The following is a 19,298-nucleotide window of genomic DNA, read 5'->3' as shown; positions in this document are numbered from 1 at the left end:
TTCTTGATATTTGTATGGGAATATTATTTCCAAAGTTTTGTGAAATTGGTTTAAACTAAAATTTATTGTTCCATTTAAAATGTTAAAGAAAATTAACTCCAACGTGAATTGTAGACCAATGACATTGAATCCTTTGCAACTACTTTGGCTAAGTTGAACACATAAGGACTTGTTTCTTTTGAAAAATTATTTGTCAAATTTTCACTTTTCAAAAACCATTAATTTTAACATAATAATAATTGGATAAAAGACCCGTGGAGGAAATAACTATAATGGACTGAAGATCATATTCTAGTTAGAGTTGAATCGTTTGTAAAAAATAATGAAAACATTTATTGACATCAGCATTGGTTAAAAAACATGATCACAAATAGACAATTGTATATTCTATCAACATCTTATTGTCAAGTTATAAAAATAAAAAATATTTTAACAAAATAATTAAGTTCTAAAAATTTTATTTGCGTTTTTTGACAAATAACAGCGAGTAAAAATTAGAAATCCTATATCACATTTTTTTCGAAGATATCGCAACAAAGTATTTATATCAATCATTCATCCACAAATATGTATTTAAATTTTTAAAATTATAGTGCAGTAAAAGAAAATTTTCTCTCAACAACATGATCCCTAATTTTCTTCGTGAAATATATCATTTTAAACTTATAATCATCGGGCACCTACTCCATTGGGTACTTATAAGATTAATGAAGATGAAACTCATAATAAACGGAATGGTTCTTTATCATTTGGTGGGAAGATGAGTTATTCTTATTTTGATAATATCCATGGTTTCTTCTAAAATATTGGTTCTGAAAATTCAGAGGATGCTGAGATATGAAATTAAGTTTGTAATGTACCTTTTTCTTGACATCTTCTCCTTGATTATGTCCTCTTTGGGAAATAATAAAACCTTCTTCCAGTTGTCGTCCTTAATATTTCTTCCACCATCTTTATTCCACTATAAATTTGAAGAGTTTATTAGTTTTCTATAACTAATTAAAAATATATGATTCTTGTGATTCAAAGATGACAATTTTATAACGACAATGAACATAATACCCGACATGGACATTTGTGTTTGACAAAAACAACATATTGCGTTTGCCGGGAGTCGAACCCGGGTCTATTGCTTGGAAGGCAATTATCCTAACCGTTGGACTACAAACGCTTGTTTATTTAAAAATATATATTGATTAATGTATTCTTTACTAGAAAGTAGAAAATAATCTTCATATTATGACATATGAGATAAGCAATTTACACGATATTTTTGCCATAATAAATAAAAAGAGTATCATGTTTTAATTTTATGAATTGATGTATCCTTCTCTATGGAAATCAAATAACTAACTTTCGTTATCCCTATTTACCTCATTATCTTCCATTGCTTCTCTCTCTTTTTTCTTTATTTTTATGGAGGATTTTCTATCCGGGTTTAATAAAAAAGAATATTTAGATGGTTTGAGAGAAATCATTAGGATTGTTGTTGATCATGCCTAGAAAAATAGGGCCGCTGAAACATATGACCAATCATTAGAGTGTTGTTATACAAATAAGAGTGGATATACCACAAGCTAGAAAAAACTAGATCCAACAGCACAAATATATAAACAAGAGACAAAATAAATGATTTGTAAAAATATATGCATGAATTTGATCAATTAAGAGAGCTTATGAACGTAACTGTAATGGATCTTTGAGATCGCTCATGAATATTCTAGATATCTATAAGTATTATTGTTTAGACAATGTTGTATGATAGGTTTTATAATTTCACAAGAATGCAATTGGTCTTAATATTGTACAAGATTAACCAAGACAGTGGATGCTATGATAAGAACTTCAATGACTTGTTAACTTTGTTAAAACACATGTTAATTGAAAATAAAATTTTCTCCAACGAAACCTACAAAGCTAACATAATGTTGCCTTTTATTAGAATTAAATATGAGAAGATATTTTTTCTTTCCAAAATATAGAAATTTATTTAGATATGGTATGCTTCATTAAATATTGTGTCCTGTTTACATGTGCTCATGATATAAGAAAAAATGAATCAACATTATCCAAAATGTTGTGGTATTTTTGGATAATGTCAAAAATTACGCATTTTCGGAAGATGAAAAACACTTTATATTGCTTGCATATGATAAGGTTACTGATGAAATGCTCAAACATTCTACTTAAATATTGTAAATAGAAAACAAATTACATATAATACAAATATTTTTGAAAATAGGTAAGAGAACAAATGCCTTGCAATCTCTTATCTTTTTTAGAGACGAGAGGCAACATAAGTGCCACCTTACTTTTCTTAGTTGTATTTTATTCCAAAAACATGGACAAGGGTTTAAAATTATATGCATTTTAAGCCATGGGTGAATGCTAAAGGTAATCGAAAATATTTTTGATGATTGTGATCAGATTTGCGTTAATGAAGTACGCTTTTGGTTCTAACTTTCTTCTTGATATTTGTATGGGAATATTATTTCCAAAGGTTTGCGAAATTGGTTTAAACTTAAATTTATTGTTCCATTTAAAATGTTAAAGAAAATTAACTCCAACGTGAATTGTAGACCAATGACATTGAATCCTTTGCAACTACTTTGGCTAAGTTGAACACATAAGGACTTGTTTCTTTTGAAAAATTATTTGTCAAATTTTCACTTTTCAAAAACTATTAATTTTAACATAATAATAATTGGATAAAAGACTCGTGGAGGAAATACCTATAATGGACTGAAGATCATATTCTAGTTAGAGTTGAATCGTTTGTGAAAAATAATGAAAACATCTTATTAACATCAGCATTGGTTAAAAAACATCTCACAAATAGACAATTGTATATTCTATCAACATCTTATTGTCAAGTTATAAAAATAAAAAATATTTTAACAAAATAATTAAGATCTAAATTGAGTTTATTTGCGTTTTTTGACAATGCAAATAACAGCGAGTAAAAATTAGAAATCCTATATCACATTTTTTTCGAAGATATCGCAACAAAGTATTTATATCAATCATTCATCCACAATTATGTATTTAAATTTTTAAAATTATAGTGCAGTAAAAGAAAATTTTCTCTCAACAACATGATCCCTAATTTTCTTCGTGAAATATATCATTTTAAACTTATAATCATCGGGCACCTACTCCATTGGGTACTTATAAGATTAATGAAGATGAAACTCATAGTAAACGGAATGTTCTTATTTTGATAATATCCATGGTTTCTTCTAAAATATTGGTTCTGAAAATTCAGAGGATGCTGAGATATGAATTTAAGTTGACAATACACAATAATATAAGTAGAGATGCATTATATATAGCATGACAAAATGACAATGAACATAATACCCGGCATGGACATTTGTGTTTGACAAAAACAACATATTGCGTTTGCCGGGATTGTCGAACCCGGGTCTATTGCTTGGAAGGCAATTATCCTAACCGTTGGACTACAAACGCTTGTTTATTTAAAAATATATATTGATTAATGTATTCTTTACTAGAAAGTAGAAAATAATCTTCATATTATGACATATGAGATAAGCAATTTACACGATATTTTTGCCATAATAAATAAAAAGAGTATCATGTTTTAATTTTATGAATTGATGTATCCTTCTCTATGGAAATCAAATAACTAACTTTCGTTATCCCTATTTACCTCATTATCTTCCATTGCTTCTCTCTCTTTTTTCTTTATTTTTATGGAGGATTTTCTATCCGGGTTTAATAAAAAAGAATATTTAGATGGTTTGAGAGAAATCATTAGGATTGTTGTTGATCATGCCTAGAAAAATAGGGCCGCTGAAACATATGACCAATCATTAGAGTGTTGTTATACAAATAAGAGTGGATATACCACAAGCTAGAAAAAACTAGATCCAACAGCACAAATATATAAACAAGAGACAAAATAAATGATTTGTAAAAATATATGCATGAATTTGATCAATTAAGAGAGCTTATGAACGTAACTGTAATGGATCTTTGAGATCGCTCATGAATATTCTAGATGTCTATAAGTATTATTGTTTAGACAATGTTGTATGATAGGTTTTATAATTTCACAAGAATGCAATTGGTCTTAATATTGTACAAGATTAACCAAGACAGTGGATGCTATGATAAGAACTTCAATGACTTGTTAACTTTGTTAAAACACATGTTAATTGAAAATAAAATTTTCTCCAACGAAACCTACGAAGCTAACATAATGTTGCCTTTTATTAGAATTAAATATGAGAAGATATTTTTTCTTTCCAAAATATAGAAATTTATTTAGATATGGTATGCTTCATTAAATATTGTGTCCTGTTTACATGTGCTCATGATATAAGAAAAAATGAATCAACATTATCCAAAATGTTGTGGTATTTTTGGATAATGTCAAGAATTACGCATTTTCGGAAGATGAAAAACACTTTATATTGCTTGCATATGATAAGGTTACTGATGAAATGCTCAAACATTCTACTTAATATTGTAAATAGAAAACAAATTACATATAATACAAATATTTTTGAAAATAGGTAAGAGAACAAATGCCTTGCAATCTCTTATCTTTTTTAGAGACGAGAGGCAACATAAGTGCCACCTTACTTTTCTTAGTTGTATTTTATTCCAAAAACATGGACAAGGGTTTAAAATTATATGCATTTTAAGCCATGGGTGAATGCTAAAGGTAATCGAAAATATTTTTGATGATTGTGATCAGATTTGCGTTAATGAAGTACGCTTTTGGTTCTAACTTTCTTCTTGATATTTGTATGGGAATATTATTTCCAAAGGTTTGCGAAATTGGTTTAAACTTAAATTTATTGTTCCATTTAAAATGTTAAAGAAAATTAACTCCAACGTGAATTGTAGACCAATGACATTGAATCCTTTGCAACTACTTTGGCTAAGTTGAACACATAAGGACTTGTTTCTTTTGAAAAATTATTTGTCAAATTTTCACTTTTCAAAAACTATTAATTTTAACATAATAATAATTGGATAAAAGACTCGTGGAGGAAATACCTATAATGGACTGAAGATCATATTCTAGTTAGAGTTGAATCGTTTGTAAAAAATAATGAAAACATCTTATTAACATCAGCATTGGTTAAAAAACATCTCACAAATAGACAATTGTATATTCTATCAACATCTTATTGTCAAGTTATAAAAATAAAAAATATTTTAACAAAATAATTAAGATCTAAATTGATTTTATTTACGTTTTTTGACAATGCAAATAACAGCGAGTAAAAATTAGAAATCCTATATCACATTTTTTTCGAAGATATCGCAACAAAGTATTTATAACAATCATTCATCCACAATTATGTATTTAAATTTTTAAAATTATAGTGCAGTAAAAGAAAATTTTCTCTCAACAACATGATCCCTAATTTTCTTCGTGAAATATATCATTTTAAACTTATAATCATCGGGCACCTACTCCATTGGGTACTTATAAGATTAATGAAGATGAAACTCATAGTAAACGGAATGGTTCTTTATCATGTGGTGGGAGATGAGTTATTCTTATTTTGATAATATCCATGGTTTCTTCTAAAATATTGGTTCTGAAAATTCAGAGGATGCTGAGATATGAAATTAAGTTGACAATACACAATAATATAAGTAGATATGCATTATATATAGCATGACAAAACGACAATGAACATAATACCCGGCATGGACATTTGTGTTTGACAAAAACAACATATTGCGTTTGCCGGGAGTCGAACCCGGGTCTATTGCTTGGAAGGCAATTATCCTAACCGTTGGACTACAAACGCTTGTTTATTTAAAAATATATATTGATTAATGTATTCTTTACTAGAAAGTAGAAAATAATCTTCATATTATGACATATGAGATAAGCAATTTACACGATATTTTTGCCATAATAAATAAAAAGAGTATCATGTTTTAATTTTATGAATTGATGTATCCTTCTCTATGGAAATCAAATAACTAACTTTCGTTATCCCTATTTACCTCATTATCTTCCATTGCTTCTCTCTCTTTTTTCTTTATTTTTATGGAGGATTTTCTATCCGGGTTTAATAAAAAAGAATATTTAGATGGTTTGAGAGAAATCATTAGGATTGTTGTTGATCATGCCTAGAAAAATAGGGCCGCTGAAACATATGACCAATCATTAGAGTGTTGTTATACAAATAAGAGTGGATATACCACAAGCTAGAAAAAACTAGATCCAACAGCACAAATATATAAACAAGAGACAAAATAAATGATTTGTAAAAATATATGCATGAATTTGATCAATTAAGAGAGCTTATGAACGTAACTGTAATGGATCTTTGAGATCGCTCATGAATATTCTAGATGTCTATAAGTATTATTGTTTAGACAATGTTGTATGATAGGTTTTATAATTTCACAAGAATGCAATTGGTCTTAATATTGTACAAGATTAACCAAGACAGTGGATGCTATGATAAGAACTTCAATGACTTGTTAACTTTGTTAAAACACATGTTAATTGAAAATAAAATTTTCTCCAACGAAACCTACGAAGCTAACATAATGTTGCCTTTTATTAGAATTAAATATGAGAAGATATTTTTTCTTTCCAAAATATAGAAATTTATTTAGATATGGTATGCTTCACTAAATATTGTGTCCTGTTTACATGTGCTCATGATATAAGAAAAAATGAATCAACATTATCCAAAATGTTGTGGTATTTTTGGATAATGTCAAAAATTACGCATTTTCGGAAGATGAAAAACACTTTATATTGCTTGCATATGATAAGGTTACTGATGAAATGCTCAAACATTCTACTTAATATTGTAAATAGAAAACAAATTACATATAATACAAATATTTTTGAAAATAGGTAAGAGAACAAATGCCTTGCAATCTCTTATCTTTTTTAGAGACGAGAGGCAACATAAGTGCCACCTTACTTTTCTTAGTTGTATTTTATTCCAAAAACATGGACAAGGGTTTAAAATTATATGCATTTTAAGCCATGGGTGAATGCTAAAGGTAATCGAAAATATTTTTGATGATTGTGATCAGATTTGCGTTAATGAAGTACGCTTTTGGTTCTAACTTTCTTCTTGATATTTGTATGGGAATATTATTTCTAAAGGTTTGCGAAATTGGTTTAAACTTAAATTTATTGTTCCATTTAAAATGTTAAAGAAAATTAACTCCAACGTGAATTGTAGACCAATGACATTGAATCCTTTGCAACTACTTTGGCTAAGTTGAACACATAAGGACTTGTTTCTTTTGAAAAATTATTTGTCAAATTTTCACTTTTCAAAAACTATTAATTTTAACATAATAATAATTGGATAAAAGACTCGTGGAGGAAATACCTATAATGGACTGAAGATCATATTCTAGTTAGAGTTGAATCGTTTGTAAAAAATAATAAAAACATCTTATTAACATCAGCATTGGTTAAAAAACATCTCACAAATAGACAATTGTATATTCTATCAACATCTTATTGTCAAGTTATAAAAATAAAAAATATTTTAACAAAATAATTAAGATCTAAATTGATTTTATTTGCGTTTTTTGACAATGCAAATAACAGCGAGTAAAAATTAGAAATCCTATATCACATTTTTTTCGAAGATATCGCAACAAAGTATTTATATCAATCATTCATCCACAATTATGTATTTAAATTTTTAAAATTATAGTGCAGTAAAAGAAAATTTTCTCTCAACAACATGATCCCTAATTTTCTTCGTGAAATATATCATTTAAAACTTATAATCATCGGGCACCTACTCCATTATGGTTCTTTATCATGTGGTGGGAGATGAGTTATTCTTATTTTGATAATATCCATGGTTTCTTCTAAAATATTGGTTCTGAAAATTCAGAGGATGCTGAGATATGAAATTAAAACATATTGCGTTTGCCGGGAGTCGAACCCGGGTCTATTGCTTGGAAGGCAATTATCCTAACCGTTGGACTACAAACGCTTGTTTATTTAAAAATATATATTGATTAATGTATTCTTTACTAGAAAGTAGAAAATAATCTTCATATTATGACATATGAGATAAGCAATTTACACGATATTTTTGCCATAATAAATAAAAAGAGTATCATGTTTTAATTTTATGAATTGATGTATCCTTCTCTATGGAAATCAAATAACTAACTTTCGTTATCCCTATTTACCTCATTATCTTCCATTGCTTCTCTCTCTTTTTTCTTTATTTTTATGGAGGATTTTCTATCCGGGTTTAATAAAAAAGAATATTTAGATGGTTTGAGAGAAATCATTAGGATTGTTGTTGATCATGCCTAGAAAAATAGGGCCGCTGAAACATATGACCAATCATTAGAGTGTTGTTATACAAATAAGAGTGGATATACCACAAGCTAGAAAAAACTAGATCCAACAGCACAAATATATAAACAAGAGACAAAATAAATGATTTGTAAAAATATATGCATGAATTTGATCAATTAAGAGAGCTTATGAACGTAACTGTAATGGATCTTTGAGATCGCTCATGAATATTCTAGATGTCTATAAGTATTATTGTTTAGACAATGTTGTATGATAGGTTTTATAATTTCACAAGAATGCAATTGGTCTTAATATTGTACAAGATTAACCAAGACAGTGGATGCTATGATAAGAACTTCAATGACTTGTTAACTTTGTTAAAACACATGTTAATTGAAAATAAAATTTTCTCCAACGAAACCTACGAAGCTAACATAATGTTGCCTTTTATTAGAATTAAATATGAGAAGATATTTTTTCTTTCCAAAATATAGAAATTTATTTAGATATGGTATGCTTCATTAAATATTGTGTCCTGTTTACATGTGCTCATGATATAAGAAAAAATGAATCAACATTATCCAAAATGTTGTGGTATTTTTGGATAATGTCAAAAATTACGCATTTTCGGAAGATGAAAAACACTTTATATTGCTTGCATATGATAAGGTTACTGATGAAATGCTCAAACATTCTACTTAATATTGTAAATAGAAAACAAATTACATATAATACAAATATTTTTGAAAATAGGTAAGAGAACAAATGCCTTGCAATCTCTTATCTTTTTTAGAGACGAGAGGCAACATAAGTGCCACCTTACTTTTCTTAGTTGTATTTTATTCCAAAAACATGGACAAGGGTTTAAAATTATATGCATTTTAAGCCATGGGTGAATGCTAAAGGTAATCGAAAATATTTTTGATGATTGTGATCAGATTTGCGTTAATGAAGTACGCTTTTGGTTCTAACTTTCTTCTTGATATTTGTATGGGAATATTATTTCCAAAGGTTTGCGAAATTGGTTTAAACTTAAATTTATTGTTCCATTTAAAATGTTAAAGAAAATTAACTCCAACGTGAATTGTAGACCAATGACATTGAATCCTTTGCAACTACTTTGGCTAAGTTGAACACATAAGGACTTGTTTCTTTTGAAAAATTATTTGTCAAATTTTCACTTTTCAAAAACTATTAATTTTAACATAATAATAATTGGATAAAAGACTCGTGGAGGAAATACCTATAATGGACTGAAGATCATATTCTAGTTAGAGTTGAATCGTTTGTAAAAAATAATAAAAACATCTTATTAACATCAGCATTGGTTAAAAAACATCTCACAAATAGACAATTGTATATTCTATCAACATCTTATTGTCAAGTTATAAAAATAAAAAATATTTTAACAAAATAATTAAGATCTAAATTGATTTTATTTGCGTTTTTTGACAATGCAAATAACAGCGAGTAAAAATTAGAAATCCTATATCACATTTTTTTCGAAGATATCGCAACAAAGTATTTATATCAATCATTCATCCACAATTATGTATTTAAATTTTTAAAATTATAGTGCAGTAAAAGAAAATTTTCTCTCAACAACATGATCCCTAATTTTCTTCGTGAAATATATCATTTAAAACTTATAATCATCGGGCACCTACTCCATTATGGTTCTTTATCATGTGGTGGGAGATGAGTTATTCTTATTTTGATAATATCCATGGTTTCTTCTAAAATATTGGTTCTGAAAATTCAGAGGATGCTGAGATATGAAATTAAAACATATTGCGTTTGCCGGGAGTCGAACCCGGGTCTATTGCTTGGAAGGCAATTATCCTAACCGTTGGACTACAAACGCTTGTTTATTTAAAAATATATATTGATTAATGTATTCTTTACTAGAAAGTAGAAAATAATCTTCATATTATGACATATGAGATAAGCAATTTACACGATATTTTTGCCATAATAAATAAAAAGAGTATCATGTTTTAATTTTATGAATTGATGTATCCTTCTCTATGGAAATCAAATAACTAACTTTCGTTATCCCTATTTACCTCATTATCTTCCATTGCTTCTCTCTCTTTTTTCTTTATTTTTATGGAGGATTTTCTATCCGGGTTTAATAAAAAAGAATATTTAGATGGTTTGAGAGAAATCATTAGGATTGTTGTTGATCATGCCTAGAAAAATAGGGCCGCTGAAACATATGACCAATCATTAGAGTGTTGTTATACAAATAAGAGTGGATATACCACAAGCTAGAAAAAACTAGATCCAACAGCACAAATATATAAACAAGAGACAAAATAAATGATTTGTAAAAATATATGCATGAATTTGATCAATTAAGAGAGCTTATGAACGTAACTGTAATGGATCTTTGAGATCGCTCATGAATATTCTAGATGTCTATAAGTATTATTGTTTAGACAATGTTGTATGATAGGTTTTATAATTTCACAAGAATGCAATTGGTCTTAATATTGTACAAGATTAACCAAGACAGTGGATGCTATGATAAGAACTTCAATGACTTGTTAACTTTGTTAAAACACATGTTAATTGAAAATAAAATTTTCTCCAACGAAACCTACGAAGCTAACATAATGTTGCCTTTTATTAGAATTAAATATGAGAAGATATTTTTTCTTTCCAAAATATAGAAATTTATTTAGATATGGTATGCTTCATTAAATATTGTGTCCTGTTTACATGTGCTCATGATATAAGAAAAAATGAATCAACATTATCCAAAATGTTGTGGTATTTTTGGATAATGTCAAAAATTACGCATTTTCGGAAGATGAAAAACACTTTATATTGCTTGCATATGATAAGGTTACTGATGAAATGCTCAAACATTCTACTTAATATTGTAAATAGAAAACAAATTACATATAATACAAATATTTTTGAAAATAGGTAAGAGAACAAATGCCTTGCAATCTCTTATCTTTTTTAGAGACGAGAGGCAACATAAGTGCCACCTTACTTTTCTTAGTTGTATTTTATTCCAAAAACATGGACAAGGGTTTAAAATTATATGCATTTTAAGCCATGGGTGAATGCTAAAGGTAATCGAAAATATTTTTGATGATTGTGATCAGATTTGCGTTAATGAAGTACGCTTTTGGTTCTAACTTTCTTCTTGATATTTGTATGGGAATATTATTTCCAAAGGTTTGCGAAATTGGTTTAAACTTAAATTTATTGTTCCATTTAAAATGTTAAAGAAAATTAACTCCAACGTGAATTGTAGACCAATGACATTGAATCCTTTGCAACTACTTTGGCTAAGTTGAACACATAAGGACTTGTTTCTTTTGAAAAATTATTTGTCAAATTTTCACTTTTCAAAAACTATTAATTTTAACATAATAATAATTGGATAAAAGACTCGTGGAGGAAATACCTATAATGGACTGAAGATCATATTCTAGTTAGAGTTGAATCGTTTGTAAAAAATAATAAAAACATCTTATTAACATCAGCATTGGTTAAAAAACATCTCACAAATAGACAATTGTATATTCTATCAACATCTTATTGTCAAGTTATAAAAATAAAAAATATTTTAACAAAATAATTAAGATCTAAATTGATTTTATTTGCGTTTTTTGACAATGCAAATAACAGCGAGTAAAAATTAGAAATCCTATATCACATTTTTTTCGAAGATATCGCAACAAAGTATTTATATCAATCATTCATCCACAATTATGTATTTAAATTTTTAAAATTATAGTGCAGTAAAAGAAAATTTTCTCTCAACAACATGATCCCTAATTTTCTTCGTGAAATATATCATTTAAAACTTATAATCATCGGGCACCTACTCCATTATGGTTCTTTATCATGTGGTGGGAGATGAGTTATTCTTATTTTGATAATATCCATGGTTTCTTCTAAAATATTGGTTCTGAAAATTCAGAGGATGCTGAGATATGAAATTAAAACATATTGCGTTTGCCGGGAGTCGAACCCGGGTCTATTGCTTGGAAGGCAATTATCCTAACCGTTGGACTACAAACGCTTGTTTATTTAAAAATATATATTGATTAATGTATTCTTTACTAGAAAGTAGAAAATAATCTTCATATTATGACATATGAGATAAGCAATTTACACGATATTTTTGCCATAATAAATAAAAAGAGTATCATGTTTTAATTTTATGAATTGATGTATCCTTCTCTATGGAAATCAAATAACTAACTTTCGTTATCCCTATTTACCTCATTATCTTCCATTGCTTCTCTCTCTTTTTTCTTTATTTTTATGGAGGATTTTCTATCTGGGTTTAATAAAAAAGAATATTTAGATGGTTTGAGAGAAATCATTAGGATTGTTGTTGATCATGCCTAGAAAAATAGGGCCGCTGAAACATATGACCAATCATTAGAGTGTTGTTATACAAATAAGAGTGGATATACCACAAGCTAGAAAAAACTAGATCCAACAGCACAAATATATAAACAAGAGTTAAAATTAATGATTTGTAAAAATATATGCATGAATTTGATCAATTAAGAGAGCTTATGAACGTAACTGTAATGGATCTTTGAGATCGCTCATGAATATTCTAGATGTCTATAAGTATTATTGTTTAGACAATGTTGTATGATAGGTTTTATAATTTCACAAGAATGCAATTGGTCTTAATATTGTACAAGATTAACCAAGACAGTGGATGCTATGATAAGAACTTCAATGACTTGTTAACTTTGTTAAAACACATGTTAATTGAAAATAAATTTTTCTCCAACGAAACCTACGAAGCTAACATAATGTTGCCTTTTATTAGAATTAAATATGAGAAGATATTTTTTCTTTCCAAAATATAGAAATTTATTTAGATATGGTATGCTTCATTAAATATTGTGTCCTGTTTACATGTGCTCATGATATAAGAAAAAATGAATCAACATTATCCAAAATGTTGTGGTATTTTTGGATAATGTCAAAAATTACGCATTTTCGGAAGATGAAAAACACTTTATATTGCTTGCATATGATAAGGTTACTGATGAAATGCTCAAACATTCTACTTAATATTGTAAATAGAAAACAAATTACATATAATACAAATATTTTTGAAAATAAGTAAGAGAACAAATGCCTTGCAATCTCTTATCTTTTTTAGAGACGAGAGGCAACATAAGTGCCACCTTACTTTTCTTAGTTGTATTTTATTCCAAAAACATGGACAAGGGTTTAAAATTATATGCATTTTAAGCCATGGGTGAATGCTAAAGGTAATCGAAAATATTTTTGATGATTGTGATCAGATTTGCGTTAATGAAGTACGCTTTTGGTTCTAATTTTCTTCTTGATATTTGTTTGGGAATATTATTTCCAAAGGTTTGCGAAATTGGTTTAAACTTAAATTTATTGTTCCATTTAAAATGTTAAAGAAAATTAACTCCAACGTGAATTGTAGACCAATGACATTGAATCCTTTGCAACTACTTTGGCTAAGTTGAACACATAAGGACTTGTTTCTTTTGAAAAATTATTTGTCAAATTTTCACTTTTCAAAAACTATTAATTTTAACATAATAATAATTGGATAAAAGACTCGTGGAGGAAATACCTATAATGGACTGAAGATCATATTCTAGTTAGAGTTGAATCGTTTGTAAAAAATAATGAAAACATCTTATTAACATCAGCATTGGTTAAAAAACATGATCACAAATAGACAATTGTATATTCTATCAACATCTTATTGTCAAGTTATAAAAATAAAAAATATTATAACAAAATAATTAAGATCTAAATTGATTTTATTTGCGTTTTTTGACAATGCAAATAACAGCGAGTAAAAATTAGAAATCCTATATCACATTTTTTTCGAAGATATCGCAACAAAGTATTTATATCAATCATTCATTCACAAATATGTATTTAAATTTTTAAAATTATAGTGCAGTAAAAGAAAATTTTCTCTCAACAACATGATCCCTAATTTTCTTCGTGAAATATATTATTTTAAACTTATAATCATCGGGCACCTACTCCATTGGGTACTTATAAGATTAATGAAGATGAAACTCATAGTAAACGGAATGGTTCTTTATCATGTGGTGGGAAGATGAGTTATTCTTATTTTGATAATATCCATGGTTTCTTCTAAAATATTGGTTCTGAAAATTCAGAGGATGCTGAGATATGAAATTAAGTTTGTATTATATGTTTTTCCTGACATCTTCTCCTTGATTATGTCCTCTTTGGGAAATAATAAAACCTTCTTCCAGTTGTCGTCCTTAATATTTCTTCCACCATCTTTATTCCACTATAAATTTGAAGAGTTTATTAGTTTTCTATAACTAATTAAAAATATATGATTTTTGTGATTCAAAGATGACAATTTTATTAACTCAACTACACATTACGTGCATCATTAATGATGACATTACACAATAATATAAGTAGAGATGCATTATATATAGCATGACAAAACGACAATGAACATAATACCCGGCATGGACATTTGTGTTTGACAAAAACAACATATTGCGTTTGCCAGAAGTCGAACCCGGGTCTATTGCTTGGAAGGCAATTATCCTAACCGTTGGACTACAAACGCTTGTTTATTTAAAAATATATATTGATTAATGTATTCTTTACTAGAAAGTAGAAAATAATCTTCATATTATGACATATGAGACAAGCAATTTACACCATATTTTTGCCATAATAAATAAAAAGAGTATCATGTTCTATTTTTATGAATTGATGTATCCTTCTCTATGGAAATCAAATAACTAACTTTCGTTATCCCTATTTACCTCATTATCTTCCATTGCTTCTCTCTCTTTTTTCTTTAATTTTATGGAGGATTTTCTATTCGGGTTTAATAAAAAAGAATATTTGGATGGTTTGAGAGAAATCATTAGGATTGTTGTTGATCATGCCTAGAAAAATAGGGCCGCTGAAACATATGACCAATCATTAGAGTGTTGTTATACAAATAAGAGTGGATATACCACAAGCTAGAAAAAATAGATCCAACAGCACAAATATATAAACAAGAGATAAAATAAATGATTTGTAAAAATATATGCATGAATTTGATCAATTAAGAGAGCTTATGAACGTAACTGTAATGGATCTTTGAGATCGCTCATGAATATTCTAGAGGTCTATAAGTATTATTGTTTAGACAATGTTGTATGATAGGTTTTATAATTTCACAAGAATGCAATTGGTCTTAATATTGTACAAGATTAACCAAGACAGTGGATGCTATGATAAGAATTTCAATGACTTGTTAATTTTTTTAAAACACATGTTAATTGAAAATAAATTTTTCTCCAACGAAACCTACGAAGCTAACATAATGTTGCCTTTTATTAGAATTAAATATGAGAAGATATTTTTTCTTTCCAAAATATTGAAATTTATTTAGATATGGGTATGCTTCATTAAATATTGTGTCATGTTTACATGTGCTCACGATATAAGAAAAAAAGAATCAACATTATCCAAAATGTTGTGGTATTTTTGGATAATGTCAAAATTTACGCATTTGCGGAAGATGAAAAACACTTTATATTGCTTGAATATGATAAGGTTATTGATGAAATGCTCAAATATTCCACTAATAATGATCAATGATCATTATGCCCTCCAACTAAGCGGTATTCACTAATTTGCCATCTAGCCCACTTCTAACCAAGTCCTTAGGATATATAAATATTTCTTTGGCCAAAATGTCTTCTAATCCCCATTTAACCAATTTAAATGATAATTACTAGTGTCAAGGAATCGGAGTATTACATTCTCCCCTCCCCCTTTATATAGAACTCGCCCTCGAATTCTTTCCAATCACCATGAAAACAAACTCTTCATATCTCTTCCACCGAGGGGATGAAATGTTCCTTACATTCCTCCTTTAGATAAACACGTGATCCCGTGTGAAAGTTATTCCATCCAAGGAATCACAATCCACCAATACCTTTGTGTCTTTAACATCTTTGACTGGTAACCTTAATTTTCATACAACACATCTTTTATGATACTTTGCGTCAACATCCTAGGTCTCCAACCTAAACTTCTTCGCACAGAGTTTCCGTGGATTCTGAATTCCTAGCAATCCGCATTAGTCGGGTAATTCTCATCCTCAATGTTTACCAAGTTCATCCTTGCTCAACACATGGCACTTATTCCCGTTTCTGTTTCTTGGCCTCTTACCTTATCTCAAATCCATACACTTCTAGTACAACGTCTCTCTAATGACAATATTCCAGATTCGCTTCTACCCAATTCCATACAGTTTCATTCAAATGCTTATTGAATTCCTTGTAAGATTTAGGCCTAAGGCCCTTGAACTACACCATCACCTCTCATTCAATGTAAGGACAAACAAATTGCATTTATTTAGGCCTTTGATCCATGAAAGCGATGAGGATGTCCATAATTTCAACATGTTCCTGAGAATCCATGGTTCTATCATAGGGTCCCTTCCTTAGAAATTTTTATGGATCCCTACAGATGTGATAGTCATTTATTCGGGGAATGAAATAACTCTTCCTGGGGTGTCCCCTTCATCCCACAATATAATTGCCCCCTATCGGGATGTATATGGTGGCAATGAAACTTTGAAGGTGAGTGTTTATATGGTAATAATGACATGAATTTTCCTTGAGCATTGATTCAATCTTCATCAATGAAAAAGAGTTGTCATCGTCTAGTAAGGTTACACCTATATCTTCCCTATAAGGTCTCTACGTTACGGCCTTGAAGTGATTTTTATGAGCGTCAACTTGGTTAGCTTCTGATTCTTTGTGTGATGGTATATGATTTCCTCTAAACGATGAGTAAGAGACCTCTAAGAAAATTTTTGGTTTCTTGGTCCATCACTTGAACTTCATGAGACTCCTCGTATTAGAGAGGTTTACTAGGTTGACGAGGAAGTGTCTGCGCCCATGGGGTGACGATGAAGTCGTTAGCTCGCCATAGGGTCCTTGGTTCACCCTCACAATCACAATGGAAATAAAAGGGAGAGGACGTAAGTTCTTCATGGCAATGCTCGATGCTCGCTTTCTTATGTTATTCACTATCAGATCTAGGTTAGATGAAAATATTTAAAACATCGGAGGATGATTCTCACTGACAAGGCTAATATTTTTTGGTGTACCATAACAATAGCCCTCGGTACATAGTATGGGACTAAAGGGTTTGACCCTTGATCCCTTATATTACGATATAACGATATCCAAGGTTCTAGGACAAGTTTGTCTCAAGATTCCAAAGTATTAGAACTTTCTTTGTCGACACACTTCTTTTTAGGGGTCTGAAAACGATGGGCCTAGCTATCTATCTTATCCAAAAGATCTTTGGTGCTTGACTGACCTCGATCTAGTAGAATCTTATGGTGTGACCATGGATGTCATCTATTATCTCAAAAGTGAATCTTTCATCCTTCGGGGGCATGGATGTCATTTATTGTCTCATAAGATCATTGAATGAGTATAACGGTCCAAATAGATGAATCGATGTCATAGATTTGGACCGAATCGATTTCATAGATTGGGATTGAACTGATTAGGCGTTGCGGTTGAATTTGCGTTTATTTTATTTAAACAAATATTAAATGGTTTAATTGACTACTTTTATACTCTCATAGATTAGATTTAGTTTATAAAAAAAAACAAATATTTAGATGAGTTTAAAATAAAAATGAAGAAACCCCGATAAAATTGTCGTATTGTATTGACAGATTTGGCCATATAAACATAAAAATAAAAATTGAAAAAGTGTTTTTTTAATTGGTATGAGACATAATCATTTTAAAGGAATGAAAAATAAAATACAAACATTATAAATTGTGATAGAATATATATGAAATAATATTCCAAACAAATCCTACGAACTTACTTATACAACCCAAAACAAACAAACAAAGGGAGACAAGACTAAAAAACATGAAGAAAAAAATTGCACTGAACCTAGGAAACCAATCTAATGAAATTCTTAAAGTACTCAAATTACAAAGGAAACAACAAATGCAAAAACAAAGACACCAATTGAAAAAACAGGAACATGGTAGGCAGAAGATTTGGAATGAATATCTTGAATCATGACTCTCACAATCATTTTTTGTCCTTTCTCACAATGCCCTGATGCACCACTTATGAAGTAGAATGTTCCTGAATGACCAAACTTGAACTCTGTGTCACCATTGTTTGAGAAAAATGTTGGTTGTGTTGCATTGCAATCATTGTAGTTTTCTTTTCCAACTTCCATCACTGAATCCTTCTTGTACTTGAAAACTACAAACACAAAAACAAAACAAAAATCAGTTTTTATATATAAACACGACTAAATGACTATCTTTTAGGTCAAAACATCAAAGTTTTTGATGTTCTAAAACCCTAAAAATATATGTTAGTGTTTATAATTTATTTTCAAAAAAGTAAAATGAATTATTTCGTAATCGCTATCAATATTGCGTTATCAAAGTGTTTAGAGTCACCGCAGCCACAAAATAATCATAATTGAAGTTACCTCAACTATAAATATTATCACTAAATTTAACATCTTTAATATTTAATGACAAAATTCGAAGAAAAAAATCATCTTTGTATTTTTTGCTATTTCGATTTTTTCTAGTCGTGACGATTTTAAACCCTAGTTATTGATGTATGTATGAAGGGAAAAGGAAAAGAGTGAGAAGTAGTGCATACTTATGGAGTCACCAACTTGGAACCTAAAGTTAGAAGCCCAAATATTGTAGATATCAGTGTCATTGGGTGGTGGAACAACCCAACCTTTTAGGTCACCAACTTGAAATTCATGAGAATCTACAAAGGAAAATTGTAGACAAGAGACAGTAGCCAAGAGAAGCACAAGTAGGGTTGTGGAATTCAAGGAGAAAGTAAAAGAAGCCATTGGAGGTGCGAATAGTAATGTGAGTGTGGAAGAGTTTTGTTTTAGGGTGAAATGAAATTTTAGAGAGATTAATTGGTTAGTTTAATTTATAGAA

General features: G+C 29.1%; 1 protein-coding gene and 7 non-coding genes across 8 annotated transcripts; all 8 read right to left on the bottom strand.

Annotated features, from left to right (window-relative positions):
• Nucleotides 1-1,099: 1,099 nt before the first annotated feature.
• Nucleotides 1,100-1,171, bottom strand: TRNAG-UCC (transfer RNA glycine (anticodon UCC)). The gene has a single exon. It is a non-coding gene; the product is annotated as a tRNA-Gly (tRNA).
• A 2,226-nt stretch (nucleotides 1,172-3,397) lies between these two features.
• On the bottom strand, nucleotides 3,398-3,471 carry TRNAG-UCC (transfer RNA glycine (anticodon UCC)). The gene has a single exon. It is a non-coding gene; the product is annotated as a tRNA-Gly (tRNA).
• Nucleotides 3,472-5,726: 2,255 nt separating this feature from the next.
• TRNAG-UCC (transfer RNA glycine (anticodon UCC)) lies at nucleotides 5,727-5,798 on the bottom strand. Its single transcript has one exon. It is a non-coding gene; the product is annotated as a tRNA-Gly (tRNA).
• Nucleotides 5,799-7,907: 2,109 nt separating this feature from the next.
• Nucleotides 7,908-7,979, bottom strand: TRNAG-UCC (transfer RNA glycine (anticodon UCC)). Its single transcript has one exon. It is a non-coding gene; the product is annotated as a tRNA-Gly (tRNA).
• Nucleotides 7,980-10,088: 2,109 nt separating this feature from the next.
• On the bottom strand, nucleotides 10,089-10,160 carry TRNAG-UCC (transfer RNA glycine (anticodon UCC)). The gene has a single exon. It is a non-coding gene; the product is annotated as a tRNA-Gly (tRNA).
• A 2,109-nt stretch (nucleotides 10,161-12,269) lies between these two features.
• On the bottom strand, nucleotides 12,270-12,341 carry TRNAG-UCC (transfer RNA glycine (anticodon UCC)). The gene has a single exon. It is a non-coding gene; the product is annotated as a tRNA-Gly (tRNA).
• A 2,484-nt stretch (nucleotides 12,342-14,825) lies between these two features.
• On the bottom strand, nucleotides 14,826-14,897 carry TRNAG-UCC (transfer RNA glycine (anticodon UCC)). Its single transcript has one exon. It is a non-coding gene; the product is annotated as a tRNA-Gly (tRNA).
• A 3,398-nt stretch (nucleotides 14,898-18,295) lies between these two features.
• On the bottom strand, nucleotides 18,296-19,204 carry LOC131624389 (early nodulin-like protein 21). The gene is made up of 2 exons (XM_058895339.1): nucleotides 19,000-19,204; nucleotides 18,296-18,585 (listed from the first exon to the last, which is right to left on the bottom strand). The coding sequence occupies exons 1-2, from the start codon at nucleotides 19,202-19,204 to the stop codon at nucleotides 18,296-18,298; spliced, it is 495 nt and encodes a 164-aa protein (XP_058751322.1).
• Nucleotides 19,205-19,298: the final 94 nt, after the last annotated feature.

The sequence above is a fragment of the Vicia villosa genome, unplaced genomic scaffold, assembly GCF_029867415.1.
Source record: "Vicia villosa cultivar HV-30 ecotype Madison, WI unplaced genomic scaffold, Vvil1.0 ctg.000114F_1_1, whole genome shotgun sequence".
Lineage (NCBI taxonomy): Eukaryota > Viridiplantae > Streptophyta > Magnoliopsida > Fabales > Fabaceae > Vicia > Vicia villosa.
The sequence above is the reverse complement of the archived record's forward strand: the minus strand, read 5'-3'. Positions and strand labels throughout refer to the sequence as shown.

Excerpts from the sequence above, each read along its gene's own strand:
- LOC131624389 (XM_058895339.1), bottom strand. The coding sequence starts at position 19,204 with ATGGCTTCTTTTACTTTCTCCTTGAATTCCACAACCCTACTTGTGCTT. Across the intron at positions 18,586-18,999 it reads CCAAGTTGGTGACTCCATAA|TTTTCAAGTACAAGAAGGAT; the intron begins GTATGCACTACT and ends TTGTGTTTGTAG.